The sequence below is a fragment of the Rhipicephalus sanguineus genome, chromosome 1 (assembly GCF_013339695.2).
Source record: "Rhipicephalus sanguineus isolate Rsan-2018 chromosome 1, BIME_Rsan_1.4, whole genome shotgun sequence".
NCBI lineage: Eukaryota > Metazoa > Arthropoda > Arachnida > Ixodida > Ixodidae > Rhipicephalus > Rhipicephalus sanguineus.
The window spans coordinates 60,558,336-60,578,714 of NC_051176.1; the positions used below are offsets into that span (position 1 = coordinate 60,558,336).

At 45.6% G+C, this 20,379-nt stretch overlaps 1 protein-coding gene across 3 annotated transcripts in view; it reads right to left on the bottom strand.

Annotated features, from left to right (window-relative positions):
- LOC119391925 (uncharacterized) overlaps positions 1-20,379 on the bottom strand; it is a 129,948-nt gene that overhangs the window by 56,223 nt on the left and 53,346 nt on the right. For all 3 annotated transcript variants that reach the window (XM_049414472.1, XM_049414471.1, XM_049414481.1), the window contains exons 12-13: positions 17,771-17,868; positions 10,728-10,872 (exon numbers count right to left, since the gene is read on the bottom strand). In XM_049414472.1, the coding sequence (XP_049270429.1) occupies positions 10,728-10,872; positions 17,771-17,868 (243 nt within the window). The remainder of the gene's footprint in view (positions 1-10,727; positions 10,873-17,770; positions 17,869-20,379) is intronic.

Here is a 20,379-nt window from a genome sequence, read left to right on the forward strand (position 1 = left end):
CAGAGGTAGGGCTATATATACTCCTGGAAACACTTTTGAGTTATATGTGTCGCCTAGCCTTGTCGTTGTGTATGTGTGCTGTTCTGATTCATGTCATACTGTGCATAATTACCTAATGATATATCGCAATGTTGATGCTCGCGAATTTGACCGTTATAAAAGCAAGAGGCTCGTGATGCGAAAGGATCACGGTTACTATTTTTTTTTTGTAGTAACCGTTACTACCTATTTTACTAGTTAGCAACGAGAAGGGTAGTAACCGCTACTAAGTGCGTTTGGTAACGGCGAGGGTAGTAACGGTTACTAACGTCCCCGTTACTAACCGCACTTACTAACAGGGTAGTAACATATGTGATAAGTAGTTAGTAAACCGAAGTTAGTAAGTACTACAACCTTTTTTTTAAGAGTGCCCATGCCAGGCAAGCACAGAGCCATATAGCAAGAGTAGAGTGCCTCGATGCGCGCGCCCCCGCTTAGAGTGGTGACCCCGAACTGACCAGGCAACAACAGACGATACTCCGTCGAGCGCAGGCGGGATCGCTTGCGCATCCTGTACTGATGAACCGCATGTACCCTGCGGAACACGACACGCTCTGTCCGTTTTGCAAGAGCGAGAATGGCACCCTACCGCACATCTTGACAGAGTGCACAGAACTAAAAAAACCCCCTCCTTCCCTTCCCCCCCAACACCCCCAATCCCCAACCCCTTGAGCGATGGGAGACCTTGTTATCCAGCCCCGCCCTACCGACTCAGCTTGCACTGACGGACAGGGGCCAGGAGATACATACGGGTCCCGAAACTAGGGAACCGCCCCGTCTGGTGCCTGCGTGCACTACCAACACAGTTGGGCTTAATAAAAGTTGATTCATCATCATCATCAGCTTTTGAAAGGGCAGGTGCCTCCTCCTCGGCCTTGGCGGCAGCGGGGCCGCCATTTTAAATCCCCCGCCCGGTCACTTGTGCGTGGCGCGCGTGTTTTTAGGTCCGTGCTCGCTTCCCTCCAGTTTAATGCGCTCGCTACCGTCACCATGGCCGGGTGTTGCGTGCCGCAGTGCACCAATCATTCCAGAAACGCTGGGAGCTGTATCGTTTTAGAAGATACGAGGTTTCTTTGGACAATAAAAATCAAACGTGACAGGGGCGTAGCCAGAAATTTTTTTCGGGGAGGGGGGGGGGGGGTTCAACCTTACTTTATGTATGTTCGTGCGTGCGTTTTTATGTGTGCGTGTATATATAGGCAAGCAAAACTGAGAAATTTCGGGGGGGGGGGGGGTTGAACCCCCCAACCCCCCCCCCCCTTGGCTACGCCCCTGAAACGTGACAAGCGGCATCCGAAGAACACATATGCACTTGCAGCGTAAGTTTCCGGCCGGTATTTCAAATGCACATGCAAGGATAACTTCTGCCGGTGTTAACCTTGCGCAATAAATGGATACACTGATTTAAAATGCTTTGGTTCACGTATGCATGAATCCTGCATTTTTCTTCGAAAACATTCTTTACTGCACTTCGTTGGTCCTGTATCTGCCTTTGATTTTTGCTTTCGCTATTTTCGTGATTTGAAATGTATCGTGGAATATATTATGCGTGTTTGTCTGCAGATCAGATCCTTCTTTTTTGCTAATAATAATTATTTGTGAGAATTTACGTCTTAAGAGCCGCGACATGATTATGAGTGGCGCCGTATATAGTGGAAGGCTCCCGAAATTTTGTCCATCTGTTGTTTTAACGTAGACCTAAATCTAAGTACGCGGGCCTTTGTCATTTCACCTCCATCGAAATGGGTCCGCTGCGGCAGGGATTCCATCCCGCAACCTTCGGGTCACCATTCAAGCACCATAACTAAAACCACGGCGTGTTCTTGTTTTTTATATTCCTTTATGTGTTTCAAGTACGCCTTCTGTGCTGATCTGATGCCCATGTATGTATTTGTGCAGTTAATTAGATGCGAAGTATCTTATGGCGGAGTTCAATCCGGTGGTGGTGGTGGTGGTGGTGGTGGTGTGCGGCGTGACCACCCTTACTGCGCATGCGCATACCCTCTCCACTCCCCCTCACCATTCCTCCTGTCCTCTTCCCCTCTCCCCTCACCCTCTCCCCTCTCGACTTCCCCTCTCCCCTTTCCCCATCTCCACATCCCCTCTCCTCTTTCCCCTCTCTACTTTCCCTCTCCCCTCCCCCTTTCCTTTCTTCCTCTGAAACGCGGGCTAGACATACCGAAATTCTCTCCTGCGCAACGCTGCGATGAGCACCAGCGCATGCGCGTCCCCTCCCCCCTCTCCTACGCTGCCCCCTCTCGCACGCCTGTCGACCGCGTTCCCCGCTCGCCCTGTGAGAATTAACGGCCAGGCTAGAGCACTATAGCTAGAGGGAAGACAAGACGCGCGTAGCGTTTCTCTTCGCGTTCCACGACGCGAGGTCGGTAGCATGCCCAACGAACGCCAACGGAACGCGATCGTGCAAGTGCTCCGGCTTCGCATCGCCTCATGGTCCCCTTTAGCGGGAAATGGTGTAATTTTTTTTATCCTTCCCTGTTTCTCTGTTTCAAGGTTACATTTCCGTCCTGTCTTAAATAATTACGCAGTTTCTGTTTTTTTAATCATTAACGATCACTGTGAATGAACTAGTGGCAGTTGTGTTTTATTGTGTAATTTGCGTTTTATTTGTGTAATTGCTTCTGTCAGCGCAGCATTATAGCGCACAAACAAATGGCCTGTACACTGGATATTAACGCGCACACACACACATTCAGTTTCTTATTTTTGTGAGCAAGCAATTTATTTATTAATAATGTAAGCCCTGAAGGCTCATACAGGAATGCGCATACAAACAGTTATCGCGAAGCGTCTATACAAAGAAGAAGCATGAAAACAACAAAAAGACGGGGAAGCATTGTGTACAGTAGACACTCTATGCCAGTAAACAAATACAAAAAACAAAGTCAAGTTGTACAATGAGTACGTCATGGAAAACCAGTTAATGAAATAAAAACTCACAGGCTCCCTTCGAAAGCCATCTTCTTCTTCTCAGTTTTTTGCGCACAAATCGCGGTTTTGCATTGCCTCCAAGATCGGAGGCACCTCACCAGGTTTTGCACTGCCTCCGTGATCTGCCCACTTTTGACCAAGCTACGATGCCATGTGATAACGGCATCATATGACGTCACGCCAAAATTTGTGAAGCCATGATGACGTCATATGGTGACGTCATCACGTGACGATGATTTTTTGCATCCCTCGTCCCCAACGTCGTGGTACGCTGACGCCGTAGACGCGGGACGCCGACGGTCAAATTTCGCGTTTGATGAGGCATTTAAGGCTTTCGCCTTAAAGAATACGTCCGCCACGGTGGTATAGTGGTGACGGAGCTCGGCTGCTGACCCGAAAGTCACGGGTTCGATCCCGGCCGCGGCGGTCGCATTTAGGTGGAGGCGAAATGCTAGAGGCCCGTGTACTGTGTGATGTCAGTGCAGGTTAAAGCACACCAGGTGGTCAAAATTCATGGAGCCCTCCACCACGGCGTGCCTCATAATCATATCATGGTTCTGGCATGTAAAACCCCAGATATTATTATTATTATTAATAAAAGAGATAAACGACGCCGTGCATCTGCCGCACAAAGTGTAAAACAGTATTGGAAACACTCAATAATATGTGCGTGCAATTGGGCATGCGAGAAAACCTGCAGATACAGAAAAAGAAACTGCAGATACAAAAAGAAAAGTCGCCCGCACCTTCCCACGGGGGGAACTCGAGTAAATGTGTCGCAGAGTGGTGGGGGTATCGCGTGAATGTTGCGTAATTGGGTATGGTTTGGGAATGCTTAATTGTTACACGATGCGCACACCAAGTACGACTTGAACGGCTCCAGCGTGCACGAAGTTCCGGGTCCGCAGCTCGCTTCAAACGCTTCCGTTCAGCGTCGTATGCTCGTCTCTTCGCAGCCTTGTCTTCTACGTTGCTTGCTGTTGTTGACGCCGACGACGGTGACGGTGGGGTAACGTTGCCTTCAACGAGTGGTGGGACGCTGATTGAAGGTACTGTTGCTTCCATCGCATCTACTCGAGTCAAGCAAAGCGTCAAGTCAAGCGAAAGCCAAGTAAAGACGCCCTTGATTGAATTCCGAACGCGCGCTCCGCCGCTTATTAACACACCGCCCGCGTTCGAGGGAGAGGAGGGAGGAGAGGCTTGCTGCCGGCACGAGACGAGCCGAGCATGCGCAGTGGGGGTGTGGACGGCGCCGCCGACGCCGCAGGTGCGACTAAGAAATGCTCCGCATTTAAAACGCACTTATACTGCGCGCATGCAAAGTTTTACGGCATACTACTCAACAACGTATTCATCGTTTTGATAAGGACTCAAGGTGCAACTCGAGTGCCGATACAGTAGCGGCTACAGATTGTGAGCAAGAAATGTCAGCAATAATAATGATAAAGAAGCTTTCGTTTCATTTTAGCAGGATATTCGCACCATACTGCCCCTCGGCCCTTTATTCTGGTTACAATGTGTATGATGCCATTTATAATAAACGAGTAAATTGTTTGCAAACTTAGCAAAATGAGTCACCTTAATCGCGCTTAGGTAGCTTCGCAACACTAAATTGTGTGTGTTCAGATACATATACTGCTGCTGCTGCTGACATGTATACAAATACCTTAAACGATTGCTTGTGTATTTGGAATGCAGAGCTTACGAGAAAATTAAGTAAGGCTTTAGACTTTGTCGTTTTCGGCGTAAGGAAGAGGATTGGTTTTCAACAAGACAGAGTCTACGTCTACCTCTAGCGCATAGCAGATGCACAGGCCGTACGCTTACATGAATTACATGCTTCCTTAATAAACATTTAGGCAACAACAGCAATAAAAGCTGCCCAAGCTTCAAAAAAGAAAAGAAATATAGAAACCTCACTAACGTGCACTTATTTCCGGACGTATCCGCGCACCGCAAGCGCTTTGTGTAGCGCGTTTCGCATGCTGCCGAGCTGCGGCGGGATTCGCAATGGCGGCCGTCGTAGCAGACGACGCGCCTGCCCTCACCCTCAGCAGAGCGCGCGGGCATCAAGGCACCCTAAGCAAGAGAAATTATCGAAAAAGGCGCGCGTTTTAACCATGCAGACATGACGTACATGTACGTCTTTGACCCTCAAAGGGTTAAAGGGCCCCTAAACCACCTCCGATATTTTTTCAAACATTTCAAGTAAACAGGCGCATCCTGTGCAGAATGCCGTCACGATCAACGGTGCCACACGTGGCAGCGCTACAAGCAGCGGGCGCGCCACAAATTCCAAGAAACAATTTCCTCTCCTCTCCGGGCGCTTCCGGTCTGCCTAGTGACGTGTGTGACGTCAGCGAGTTGAATCTGTGATGCGGTATGCAGGCGATGCTGCGATTGGTCGAACAAGAACCTACGACTTCCGGTTAGTCTGCAAGCAGCTGCCCGCGCTCCTTGCTGTTCGTCGTCGTGTTGGCCGCGTGCGCGCGCTTGCAAATCGGCAACTGCGGCCCGTAAAGCAAATGCCAAATCGCTAGCCTAGTCACGCCTGGCGGTCTCATAAGCTGCGCGGACTGAATCCGACAGTGTTTTGCGATGGCTTTCACGCATCAGTGCTTGGCTGCAAAAGCGCCGACTGGAAAAAATGAAAAGACGCGACACGTGTCACCGTGCGGGTCCCTCATGTTGGCGATCCTTTGAAGGCGCGCGCGCAACACAGGGTCCATACCGGCACAATTCATACGAGCAAGGGCCGGCACGGCAACAACAGCGGTTAGCCGCAAAGCACGGAGTCGCGGCAACCGGAAGTGCCCGCCGTTTCGAAGAGCGCGTCAGCGATGACGGTATGCCACGTGAGATTGGGAGGAGACTCGGCGAGGAGGGCAAAGCGGCTTTGGGAGAGGAGACCAGCAGTCGAGTTATGGCAACACCACCTAGGTTGTGTTGGTTATGGCAACACCACCTAGGTTGTGTTGGTTAGTGGAGGGTGCCGAAGGAAAGAGTGAAACGAGCGATTCGCTCGCTGGATTTCAAGCAAGACGGACGTGCCGGCCGCGATGTCCTGGATTACTCCTCGCCCGCTATGCCGTGCGCCGCTCATCGTCGGGACCTTCTCCGTTTCGTCGATGTTGTGCACTGTGCCTCTAGCTGTGTTTCGCGGACCCGTCCCTGAACTCCCGTGACCGTTTCCCAATCTTTCCTGTCCTCTTTTCTCTTCGTTGGATGGATGTGCTCCTCTCACTTTTCTCTCTATTTTCCTACTATTCTTTTATTCCCTCCTTACCCCCCACCCCTACAAGGCACTGCGCCATGTCGCCTATAGGCAGACAGAAATTAGGTGCCTTTTTTCCTTTCCTGAATAACCACTGAAGAAGAAACGAGCGATGGCAGAGTTTTGATCAACAAACACGTGTAACTCCGCTATTAGGGCACCGTTTCGAAAAATTATTACAGCTACGTGTTCGTTGTAGACTCGAGCACAACTGCCACACCACAGCTAAATTTCGACCTCTGCGTGGTTTAGGGGCCCTTTAAAGCTTAGATGCCTCATCGAACACGAAAATTGACAGTCGGAGGTGTCGGCGTCCCGCGTAGGCGGCGTCAATACGAGTGATGCAAAAAATCATCACGTGATGACGTCACCACGTGACGTAATCATGACGTCACAGATCACTAAAATCTGTGACGTCATCATGGCGTCACATAACGGGGCGTCACGTGATGATGTCATCACATGGCATCGTCGCATGGTCAAACGTGGGCCGTTCACAGAGGCAGCGCAAGACTAGCACACAGCTTGCAATGCCTCCCATCTTGGAGGCAGTGAAAAACCAGGTGCAGAAAAGTTTCAGAGTGGGCCGTGAGAAAAAAAAAGGAGATGAGGTGCAGAAAGCTTGCAATATGCCTCCGATCCTGGAGGCAGTGCAAAACCACATTAGGTACAAACCGTCATCGTCGCATGGTGGCAAAGACTTAGAGGGAAACTCAAACTACAGGTACAGAAATGCACCTGAACATAATGAGCTTCCAATTCTTGAAAGAACAATATAGCATGCCCGCTCATTTGCTTTAAGAAGAGGAAAGAGGAATTTCCTCCACATAATGGTTTTGTTTAATGATCTTTCACAATTAAAGTGGTGCGTTGTCATTGTCATTTGCACTCTATTGACCACAAATACCAAGCGTGCAGCAGTAATGTTACCAAGCAGTCGCTTTTAATGATACCCAATCACTTTTGCAACATCCTACGTGACGAAGCCATGTGGAAGTATGCAGCCAACATTCCTGGAACTGCTTGCAGATAGCGAGCTTGACACAGTGCCAGAAATGCAGACTGCTGTGTATGTCGACACATACGGTGCCAAGTCGCACAAAATTTTGAGGAAGTTACTGACTGAGAATACCGCTGAAGATCAAAGTCAAGCACAACATGAACCCGCAGCAATATTACAAAATATGCTCTGTCGGATTCTTGTGATGACAATAAATGACATTGCCTCTGACAGTAGGTTGTTGCAAATACCAATACCGGAGAATGGTGTTTGTTTCACATTTGACTCAATTTGCAGGCAATTTTCAAACCCATTTTCTTGGAAAAAAGGGGTGATCGTTAGATTTGGGTACATACAGTAATATGTGGATGGGGTAATATAATAAATCTCTTGCAAATCTTGAGGCTGATTTTTGCCTCAGTGTAACCAGTCGCCAAGGCAAGTGTAGACACGAAACCAAGTGTAATAGCCAAAATTGTGCCAGCACCATACAGTAGTGGATAAAGCAACTACGGTAGAACTCATTACCTTCGGCTCTACGTTGTTGTTTTGTTTGTCCATGACTGTACAGCATGGTCTAGTGTTAAAAAGTACTGATAATGTGTGACTCTCATGCTGCCGGCAATCTGGCTGCAAGTGCTGCCTAAAGCTATGGCAATGGTCAGCACGGATATTTACAAAAGTGCCTGTGCCACCAACAACAGGTCACCTGCTGCAAAGACAGGCCTTTGTACACTTGCCTGAGAAAAAAAAATTACGTGCACTCTACAGTGTTGCTGGAGCACTGTCCAGTTGTGCTGTCCAGCTGTCCGTGTACTCAACTTTTTTCAAAAGCGTTGCATTTACCCGGTAGCCTACTTTCAGCGTGACAGTGGCGATGTTACATGGAGTGTTGTATGGAATGACGTTCCAGGAACTAGCTCCTTTTGCGAGAAATGGGGGAACGCCACCGTTCCATTAAGGATCAGTGGAACTGTCACAGTAACTCGTTACGTTTATGAAGGAACGTTCTGTAAATGTTCCACAGCATTAAACAGACGCACGCACTCAGCACATAATGCAGAGCACGGCGGATGGCGCAAAAAACTATCGCTCGCCTGTCATGTGAATATGCTACATTCTCGTTTTCATTAAAGTTATTTCACTCACATCCTTGTTTCCACCTCAAGGCACCCGCTGGGGGCGAAGCACGGCCAACCACGCGCGGGTGAAATAGCCGATTGTTTTTTTGTTTTTTGTTTTCCTTTCTTTTTTTTTCCTTTTGTCTGAGCCAGTCTGGACAGCAACCAACGACCGTTCTAGAGTCTGCACACCGTGGAGAACTTTTACTTGACATTCAATAGAGAGTTAAATGAACCCAACTGTAAGACAGCCACCAGAAAAGGGAGCGTTTCTTTTTTTTTTTTTCCTTACTTGCTGACAAAAGCCTTGTCTTTTTTTGGGGGGGGGGGGACTGAATATTTGTGCAGTTCTGCTACGTGTCCCGTGACCTAGTGAGAATAGGCAGAGGGTGGCTGTTGGGGAGCAGAACTGCAGAAGCTGAGGCCCCTGTGCGCAGTTCTGTGAAGTCTTCAAATGCCAGAGATAGCACAACGAATCTGGTGTTCAATGCACACGAGACAGAGCAGGGCTAGGCGGTATCCCGATACAAGAGTATCGCGATAGTATCTCGGAAATACTTTTGTGTATTTTAAGAATAAAAAGACTCTCCAGCCACGTTTTCTCTTTAGTTTTTCCGTATCGAGATACATTTGAAAAATGTATTTCTCAGTAGTGAAATACTTTTACAATGTATCAATTGTATCGCGATACTGTGCAGGCCACGAGTACCTTGTTACCTTCTGTCGGAAATGAGCTGACATGAAAACGGGAAAGGAAGACATTTTTGCGCCAAGCCAAGCAAAGGGGGGCAGTCATTCAGCAACACGGGAATGGTGGCGAAGGGTTCCCCAGATGCCATAATGGCACATGTGCTAAAAGTGCCTGACGCTGTTGACGGCAAAATCACAGAGGCAGTGTTGTCGGCCCCTGCCGATGACAGTCACTGTCTCTCAGGGCTGGTGCAGCATCCCTAATTTTTAAGAGCAAAGCTGTTTAAGCTGAGCATTGGTCCGTGACAGTTGAACAGAACTGATCATTGTCATGAACCGGCACGCGCTCTCTTCATCCTCTTCGTCACCTTCTGCTTCGCTCCCAGAACATGGGCGTCAATTTGTCCGGCATGGCCTGCGATAACTGATGGGTGAGAGAACGAGTACAGAGAAAGAGAGTTCTTGACGAGGTGGGATTCAAACCCACGTACCCACAATCCGAAGGCAAGCATCGTCACCACTTGGCTATCCAGGCATGCTAGCAGAGTTTGAGATTGGGCCAGTTGGTAATCCAACAAACAGCGCATGTGCGGACAACGGACAAAGTGCCTGTCTTTGTTCCTTTCTTCGTCCATTGTCATGCGTAGAGCATTTCATCATGCGTAGAGCATTTAATCACAGGGCTCACAACATCAAACGGAGAGTCAATAAACCACAAATTTATTGCTGCCCAATGTTAGCAACGTATATAATTAGTACTATTATATGTGGTGTGATCATTATTTGTGTGTTCATGCCGAGTATGCAAAGTCGTAGAGACATTGCTACCAACATGCTTCAAGGTGTATACAACATCGTGCACGTTATTCAAATGTCAACTACAGTAACTCAGTGGTGCTGCCTACTGAAGAGGCAGAACTTTTGACAATGCACCAGAAAATGAAGCCTTCGATGGCGTGGAGTGAAGTGCAAAAAAATACTGGTTTCCTACGCCTCTGGAGGGTGTTACTACCAAGTTTTATACTGCTAGCATCTTCAGCTTCTAAAAATTATGTTTACGGATATACAGTGCCGCCTGCGAGTATGACACTTTGCAATGAATTGACAGAGTTAAAAAATACATAGCTGTATTTCATACACAGATGCATCTTACACATAGACTTTTTCCACAAAAGTCATAAAAAGTAGAGCATGCATCTTATACAAAGGTGTGAGTTATACACCAGAAAATACGGTACAAACTCAGTCATCTAATTTTATAAACTACTTTTCTTTTCTGCCTGTTTGAGTACACAGCTTAAGCACCCATATGCTGACAAAGAAGAAAAAAAAGAAAGGCAAAGCCCACTCAATCATTTGGATTTCCTGTTGTACAGATCTTTCTACTTACCCTGCATGTCCTAAAGCACAGAACAATAGGATTGAAAGATGAAAAGGCAGGGCTAGCATTGCACATACATTTTTAGCATTGCACATACATTTTAGCATTGCACATACATTTTTTATATGCATCAAGCCCAGTGGGCAATTTCAGGGATAATGGCATGATCAAAGCTGATGACAAAGCTCGCAGTGAGGAAATGGACTGCTGGAAAATCACAACTGCCGACGCTCTTTTCCCCGGCAAGGCAACATGCACACTGCAAACACTCACCCGTCCGGCCGAGTAGGAGTGCTCACGGGTGCTTGCTCCAATTCACTCAGCTCCTTGAGCCGTGCCACATCTCCAGCTAGCTGGGGGTAGTGCAGCTGCAACTCCGAGCACAGCTGAGTTGCCAGTTGAGCAATTTTGACATTTTCTGCAAACACGTGCATCTCTTGCTGACAAAACGGCCAAGCCCCATAGCACCACTGCAGCCACCGTAATGTGAAGTGCACCAAGACTGACGCTTAGAGCAACAGAAAATTGAGCTAGTTGGCAAGCATTCATCACAAAAGGAGAGGCTGAGTGTGCAAACAGGGACACAGCGGAAGAGAACGAGACAACATAAACTATCAACTGAAAGGGTGGCCGTTGACGAAAAAGAAGGTAGACACAACACTCATCTGCACTCTCTTGCGTGACCACGCACATGTGCCCAACTGACAGGTGGTGCTCCATAGCTGAGCACGCACAGATATGGTTTTTTGTCTACCTTCTTTCCCGCCACTTGACACCCTTTCATTTGATAGCCAGCCTTTCTGTTGTCTCGTTTTCTTCTCCGGTGTCCGTGTTAACATGCCCTCCCTCTATCATGATCAAGACTGATGAGTGATCAATAGGGCATGAATGTTGACTGCAATGAAACTTTTGGGTCCCCAAATAAATTTTAATGTTTTTCAATGAGTTGCAAAGTGGTCCGAAAGATAATTTGCTGATATTCAAGAAAATGTCAATATTATTGTTTACTGGATGCAATACAGAACTTGCAACATTGAGAACCAATGTGGCACCTGAACATGACGTCAGACATGGTATGGCATTTGTTGTGCACTGAATGTACTAAACATTGTGCCGGAATATACATATGTATCTGTATCGTATTCAATAACTAAGATGTGTTCATGCTAAGGCAATATGCAAAGAGTGTTCAACACATGAGCACTTTTGCATGCTTTCCCAGTGGAATGCACTACCAGAACTCAAGAAGGGAGCCTGCCAAGAGGAACACTATGCATGCACCACCAAGACCTTGTTTTAAGTTTAGTATACAATTACAGTTGACTCTCTTTAAAACAGAACCTCAAGGGACCAAGAAAATCAGTTCCATTCATTGAAAGTCCCACTTAAAACCTCATTAAGTCAACGTCACTGAGACCAGAAAAAAACTTCGAATTAAGCGAGTTATAGAAATATCTGGAAACAGAAAAAATATGGGATCGACACAAAAAATTTTGTTGCAGGAACACGCTACTTTTTTTCCACGTCCGGAGTGGTTCGTAACTCCAAGGACTATGTTTTCCAGCTGGCTAACTACTACATGATTGCACCCCTGAATTTTAGCATCTTTTTTTTTTCTGCATAACGATTACACCCCAATCTTACTGTTGCAGCAAGCAACAATGGCTGTGACTTTGCAATGTTGCCACCACACCCCATGCTTTGGCCTTCCTTTGAGCCATTTTGCCACCAAGTGGCATGCATGTCACATGCCCACTGTGCTATCGAGTATGTGCTCGAGGAAAGCAACCGTGCTGCCAGCAGGCACGAACACGGTCCTGCGTATTTTCTCTAACATTAAGACCAGATGAACCATATGTTGAAATAGGGCCTAGACACTGCACGACGAAGCACAGAAGCCAGCGTTGGTGCATTTTCTATGGTGTAAGTAAAATGGCATCTTCCCTACATGGCACATGACTTGATGACACAGGGTTTTGCTTTTCTGTCACTCTTCTATTGGCACCACACTTTTTCGGTCTGGTGAGATCACCTGCTTTGGCTCGTCGATTCAGGGTGATAAGTGCCATCTCTCCATCACCATATGACCAGACAAGGGCTGCACTTTGCTTTTCGTATGACCTTCTTGTCTCAAACTTTTTCAAACAAGCATCAATTTGCTACTGTTTATGATCCTTAGAACCACAAGAAAATAAAGACATAGAAGATATGAATGAGCGACATAGAATAAGTTCTAGAACCATAACTAGAATAAGCAGCACTTGAAATTGGAGGCAAAGAACCAAGACAAGAAGTAAGCAAGGTCGCTCAAACCACTGAAGACTTATAGTAGAATCTCAATGATACGATTACGGTTGATCCCAATTTCGCGATGATACGAATTTTAAGGTTGTTTTGGACAGACTACGTTATATAAAATGCACTGTGATTCGGGGTTATACAAACAGTTTCCTCAGCCACAGTGGATGATACAAACACGCGAGTGACCACTGCACGCGAGTGGTGCGATACAGCTGGTCTCAAAGTGGGAGAGTAGCCACTGCAACTGCTGGTGGTTTTTTTACACCCCGCTTTCCTTCACCTCTTGTGCTACTGGGGCAATGGAAAGAAGCATCGAATTCTCTCCTCGCCTCCTCCCCGTGGGCAGCAAACCCATCCATGTCTGCACTGCGGCCCACCGAGGCAGGGAAAACCTCTCGAGCTTGGGAAACGAGCCTGCGAGGAGGAGAGTGGCGACGAGGCATGCGCGGCCTTCCATCCAGTGTTTCTCGTTTCCAAAGAACCACCTTCTCTTGGCATTCGGCCCTCCTCTACTCATTCATTTAATGGGTAAGCGCCGGCAGCATGAGTGAGGAAACCGCTGCATGGTTTTATTCCTTTCAGGCGGCTTTCTTGAGGACAGCGAAGGAAGAAGTTCAAAATAACCCCGTAGACTTTTTCAACAAGAAGTAGTTGAGCCGAATAAAGTTCTTTTTCATCTTCATAATCAGCTTTAACTTGTTTTGGCTCAAACGAATTCGGGATGATACGAATATTTTGCGTGCTCCCTACGAATTCGTATCATTGAGATTCTACTGTAATAAATAAACGACAACAAATGAAAGTAAGTACCTCAACAGATAAAACAGAATTCATTGAGCTGTCAAAACTGATCAACAAACGTGGTGAAATATGAAAGTTTTGCCAAAGAGATAGAGGCAGCAGCAAAGAGCGAGAGCATCGAGGCAGCTAGAAGAAAACTCTGTATGGGAAAAACCATAATGCATGCACTAAAAGATGAGCAGGAAAATATTATTGACCATTTTAAGGACACGGTGAGCATGGTAGAGGACTTCTACTCTGAACTGTACAATTCCAGTGTAAATTACCCTGCCATGAGTGAAATCAAAGTCGACTATGACACCAAATTTCATGCGTAACTTTCGATGAGGTTTTAGAAAGGCCCTACAAGTAGGGGTGTGCGAATATTAAAAAATTTCAAATATCAAATCGAATAGTGTTCTATTCAATTAGGTACTCTAATCGAATTGTGCATATTAGAAAAATCGAATTTTTTTTTAATATTAAGCACTGATGAAAAAGCCTCAAAGGAACAAAATGCAGGAACTGGGAGAAGTAACGTTTATTCTTTTAATCAGCAAAAAGTGATTGAAGACTTAAACCAAGAAAGCATTAAAGTAGGGCTGAAGATGAATATACAGAAGACAAAGATAGTGCCAGGTGGTCCGGTGAAAGAGCGAGAGTTTGTGACAGAAAATTGGACCCTAGAATCAGTAGAACAGTATGTCTATCTAGGTCAAATACTAACAGGGGACCCCACTTACGTAAATGAAATTCACCGGGTAGACATTCTAAACTCACAACCGGCAACCTACCACTCAATAAAGCGGAAACTGTACAATTGTTGCATTTTGCTAGTTCTAGCATATGGGGCAGAAATTTGGAGACTGGCAAAGAAACTAGAAATAAAGTTAGGAATCACACAGCATGAGATGGAACGCAAAATGATATGTGCAACATTAAGAGAGAGGATGACACCAGAGTGGATCAGAGCGCAAACAGGGGTAGCACAACATCAGTGATTACGTCATCGGCGCGCAGCCAATGACCAAGCAACGCTTCCACCACACGTCACTCGTGTCAGAGCAGTGCAGGGAGGAAGTGTGGTGCAATGCACTGGCGAGGTAAAGAAATACGTGGCACGTGCAACAACGGTGTGGCCAAAACCACCTCACTGCAGGGGCAAGGCACCGTTTCGTAGTGCAGGGGACCAATCAACGAGGTCAGTGCTACGTAAAGTTGCCAGTGGGCAGCATTATGCACTTCGTGGGCAAAGGGGACTGGGCAGGTGATGAAGAGGGTCACGGGAATTGTTTTTCGAAAGGGAGCATCCGTGCAACGCGCAGCTCTGTGATATTCACAAAATGCGATCACCATGGCCTTCTGTATGAATGAGCAAGCATGTCTGGGAGGTGTAAAAAAAGAAAGTCAGGGCCTGTTTAGTGGCCGAGAAAACAACGGGTCTGGGTAAGTCACGTCACGAGGTGACAGATGGTCAGTTAGAGCGACAGAATGGATATCAAGAGATGAGAAGCACTGTTGTGGACAACAAAGAGTTAGGTGGAGAGACAAATTAAAGAGATTTGCAGGCATAAAATGGAATCAGCTCACGCAGGACAGGGTGGGTTAGAGATCACTGGGAGAGGCCTTCGTCCTGCAGTGGGCACCATATACAGCAGACTCTCGTTAAACGGAACCTGAAGGGACCAGGAAAATGTGTTCCGTTTAACAGGAGTTCCGTTTACCGAGAGATGAAGAGGGGTGCAGAATTCAAGTTCGAAACCAATCATATTAGAGTCAGTAGCTCCATATAAGCAGCAGTTCCGTTTAAGAGATTTCCATTTACTGAGAGTCTACTGTGGTAGGTTAACAATGGTGATGATAATTCTGCCTGACAATTTTCTGAACCTTAAACCAATCTGTGTTACCAACGTCAGTCGTAACAAGTGCCTCTTGTCCGGTGTACAGTGTTTTTTGGGGGAATTTTGAGAGGCATTAGGGAATTCACATTTTCCTAAAATGTAATCACAGTCAAGTTGTAGCTGTCAACTGTGTCAAAAGCTTTGATACAGTCACTAAAACAGGAGTACAAATGCCTTTGGTTTTCTATAGAGGTTTTCATCAATCATTATTTGCCACTGCTTGCACTCGGCTATGCCCGTCAAACCACATGACAGTAGGTGGGACACAGGAGTTTTGAATCACCACGTCGTACACCAAAGAAACCGTGGGAATTTTTCGGTTTCAAAGATGATGTTTGTTATCTTCGTTGAGAGGTCAATTTCACTTATTTGAAATGACGTTTCAAACACATTTACCTCTATGGGGCTTTCATGGGGAGTTCATTCACTTCGCTATATCCATTATTTCCGTATATCCAATTTTGTGATAATGAGGTTCAAGCATATTACCAGTGGTTTACACCCAAAAGTCATAAGACCTGAACTAAGGTCTGTTCAATTCAAATATCACTCAAGGCACTGATGCCAAAAATGTTCACACGGTGACAGTGCGGCACATTGCACACGTTTTGAACAAAGCAATAAGGTGCGTGCTTGTATTGGCTTAATATAATTGCTCAGTAGCCAAGTGGTTACGGCCACTTTTCATGTGATCTGCTTTAGTTTCTGCAAGTGACTCACACTTCGTGTCTTCTCAGTGTACTTACTATAGTAGTATTACTGCACAAGCAAGCAGAAGAGAACAGTGGTGCAGAGCGTTCCGGGTGCCACCTATTAAAAGGCTTGCAGTACTACTCTTACCAACAACGCCAACAGCGGCACTACACCAATCACTCTGTCAAGCAGATAGTTGAGGATGCTTATCATATAAGGTCATTCAGTGCCAAATGTCCCAGACATTGCGCTCGAACCTCTCAAATTTTGTTCTGAAAAATTGTGGGCAATTATTTTAGTGCATTATTTGCCCTCCCACAGTAATTTTGCAAGAAAAAAAATTTTCTTTCCTTAGGAGTGGTTTAAATGCGGCCACAGTGGGCGATACCTAAGTTGTTGAAAGAATCCCACAAAAATAAAATATTTCACAGACCGCCTTATATCTCTGCCAGTTGCTAGAAAAGGCGTTTTCTTATTCCTTTCGATTGGTGTCTGATACTTGTCTCACGATATACTTTGTGGTGAAGCAATACAGCAATTCTGCCCCCATTTTAACAATTTTTTTTAAATTCTGCAACATCTATACCCAACACACAACTAGTACATCACATGGCTGGATAGTTGCCAGTAAACATGTCAAAAAACTATGGAGGTTGATGACTGAATAGTTTCAAAGAGGAAGGGGCGCAAGCATAGAAAAATGTGTGATATGACTCGTGTTCAGGCACATGCAGATTGGTGACGCGGTCCAAATAAAGTGCGTACTTGCACTCATTTGGAAGGGTATACAAACGAGACTCATTTGTGAAAGTCTAAGTGGAGTGATTTTTGTTTTTAAGCAAGAAGAAAATTTTTATGTTGAGCATCCGCTGCATCTCTAGGTGTCAGCCTGTAAATCCACTTCACTGTGCAGCACACTTCCTTGGGGCAACGGAAGGACGCGGCAGCCAAGCGAGTGGTAAGGTCGTAGCTTTGTGTTTTTTCTCGCTTTGACGCGCATTCGTCAAATTTCTGCAGTGCTGTCGACAAAGTCTTAGATGGTTGTGAAAGTACTGTAGGAGGGCGAATAGTTCACTGATATGATTGGCCACAACTTTTAGAACAGAATCTGGAAGGGTCAAGGGCAATTTCTGGGATGTTTGGCGTGGAGTGACCCTACAGTGTTGTTGACAATGAGTTGTACTGCTGTGCTCGTCAACCCATCTCCCAACCACTGGGCTGATTACAAGAGGAGATGCATGCTCACCTCCCCTGCGCACACTTGCTTCTGACCGAACCCCACACATTTGCCTCTTCTGCCGTTGTGTGGGAACACAGGCAGTCTAGAAACACGTGGTGTCACGCAGCTCATTTGGTGCTGTGTTCAAAGTTTTCATTAGTTAAAACTCCATTTTGTTAACCAAATTTTCCAGTCTCACTGAAATTCAAATTAACTAAGTGTATGTCATCTATGTGTCCCATACTTGACTAGTTGGTAATAGGCTCAGATGTGCTCGCAAACGTACATTGTATTCAATGAAAGGACAACCAATGAATGTATTGCTACTATTATTTTTATTAGCTATACTAGTAATTTTCACACTTGAGGTCCGCCTCCAAATCTCAAAGCTGAAAATAAAATAAAGCAAGAAAGGCACTTACCACTTGATCCGAAGTTACTTGAAAGTTTCGACAGCAGAGAGGAGATGACAGGCTTCAATGAAGACTTGAATGCTGTGCCTGTTAACGCTATCCAGTGCCTGCAGAACAACGAAACATATATTTCTGCAGTTGTCCTCAAACCAAATACATACAAAATTGTTCAGCTGATCTAAACTGCCACAGGAAAGAAAAAAAAGCACCAAAAACAAAAAGACCAAATCAAGAGTCACAAACTCATGTGACTTTGTACGATTGTTAAGGGGGGACGTGGCACTTTGAGACCAAAAATCGGCCAAAGAATCGAGTTTTCGTTGACTATCTCTTCATGTCATGCTATCATTGTGCACCTATTTACAAATTTTCACATCTGAATACCGTCATCTTCTATCATTATCTTACTTTAAAAAACCAAAACCATGCATCCTGCTCCAGCTAACTCGGCTTTTCCATCAATCTGATCTCGACAAAAAGTCTCGGAAGGCATCCATGCGATTTACATATGGGACCAAACTTTCGTTATTCCCATCCTGAAACTACTTATTAACCTTTGCCAGGTTTCGGCTGGTCATCTTACACATGCCTCACGCCAACGATGACTGCAGTGATGACCTGAATGTTCAAACTGTTTGTCATAGCAACACTTTAAGGTACAGTTAATGCATCAGACACAAATCACTTCCCGCCGAAAAAGTATATTTTCGTCCTGCACCAGGAAAATTTAAGCCCGAAAACTATAACTCACAGTAAATTATCACAGTACTTACTCAATTTTAAAGCACATTTTTTAAACAAGAAAATTCGCACAAAAATTGCTTAGGCAGATATGATGGAAAACTAAGACCAGAACTGTGTTAGCTGTCAACACCAGCCTCGCCTGTGTCATCGCCATGGGTATCACAAGATAGCGATCATGGACAGAACGAGTTTGTGCGTATCATGACAATGACACAACGCTTTCAGTCTGTTTACAAATGTACTTTCAAATAACAAGTTATTTTATTTGCTCAGCTAGCAGGAACATGTCAATGTACTCTCAGAGTGCCAGAGGATTCCACGCATCACTGGACAGTCTAGTAAAGTGATTAGTCTGGCGTAAGCCACCATCCCATTGGTGAGTGTTGAGGAGTCATCCGTTAAAAGCAGGACATTGTGCACGCTATCAGCCATGTCAGTGGCGTACCAACTCGTTCGCGAGTGGGGGGGCTGGTGTCGCTCACTCTGTCCGTCATATATATATGTATGTGTGTGCGTGTGTGCGTGTGCGTGTGTGTTGGATTTCAGATCAGATGACTTGCCTTTCTAAAACTGTTTGTTTTAAATCAAGGAAGAATCTGCACAAACAGATTGTGCAGGCTGGGCAACCCTATACCACGACAACACAGCAGTGTTTAATAACATTTTGGAAATATTACCGCGAAGTTTAAAAAGTACACCCAAATTTAACCTGATCGTCTGAGCATTGCATCAGCAAACTTCCCAGTCTTAGTTTGACGTTGTAGATACAATGCGCATGAAGAACATGACTCTAGTACTTTAAATTTTCACTTATTAAACAAAACATGTGGCTGACAAAGCAAGCCTTCGGGATAAGCCGAGTGCCACTTTGTTTACTGTTAGAACCCTCTAATATAAAGTCTTTCTTATGAAGAACAATTTCAGTCGATTAAAACTTAAGGAAACCACACTGAGCTGGCTGTGTATAGTTATAAGATTATAAATGACTACGAATTTATATACTAGGTGTCATTCCTTGCCCTCCTACTTTTTCCAGCTTGGATGGGGGGGTGGATGGGAAAGCGGTGAAGTGGCCCTTTACTCCTCCCCTCCGGTTCCTCCAAGTAAATAGCCTACGTAAACTGTGTAAGCTCAAATTTTCCTTGAAAAAATGTGCGATTATAACTTTAAACTACCCCGCATTGTTTCCTTCCGCATAGGTCGTTGGCTCTTAAGGTTGGTCATAATTTTCTGGGTCATGCTCACAGCACCTGCTTGTAAAACGACGCAACAAATGACGCGTAAGTGGTCCACCGCGTAATTACTACTTACGCATGACTGCACAAAAAAATAATAAAAAACTATTTTCAATACAGCGTATTGTTTAACACTGGTTGTTCGCTATTCGTCAAAAATTTTTAATGTGCCATAAAATCGCCTCCTTGTTACGCGACTTCACAAGTATGCGAAAACTCGCGGCGGTAAAATGATGTGTGCTCAATAAGCAGCACATTACTGCGCTGAATGATAACTAATTTTTTTCGGAATAGCCAGAGAGTGTCTCTTTCTGAACGTAATTTAAGAAGCCTGCCCACCAATCACATTGGCAGCGGCTGCTTATAGCAGCGGACGAGATGGATTCATATGTGTAATTGTGTATAATAGATACTCTCAGTTGTATATAACGATGTTGAGCCGTTTTGGCATGTGTACAACTTCTTCGTGAACTCATCGTTGCTGGCAGAGAGGTAGAGAAAGAAATAAACACAATTAGGAACAGACACAATCCTGTGCAGGTGGGCAGCCTTCCTAGTCCAGAAAACCGTGGACGCTGATCATCTCCCTGGTGAGGTAGATCAAGTTACGGGGCAAACTTGAACATGGGCTTCTCAATG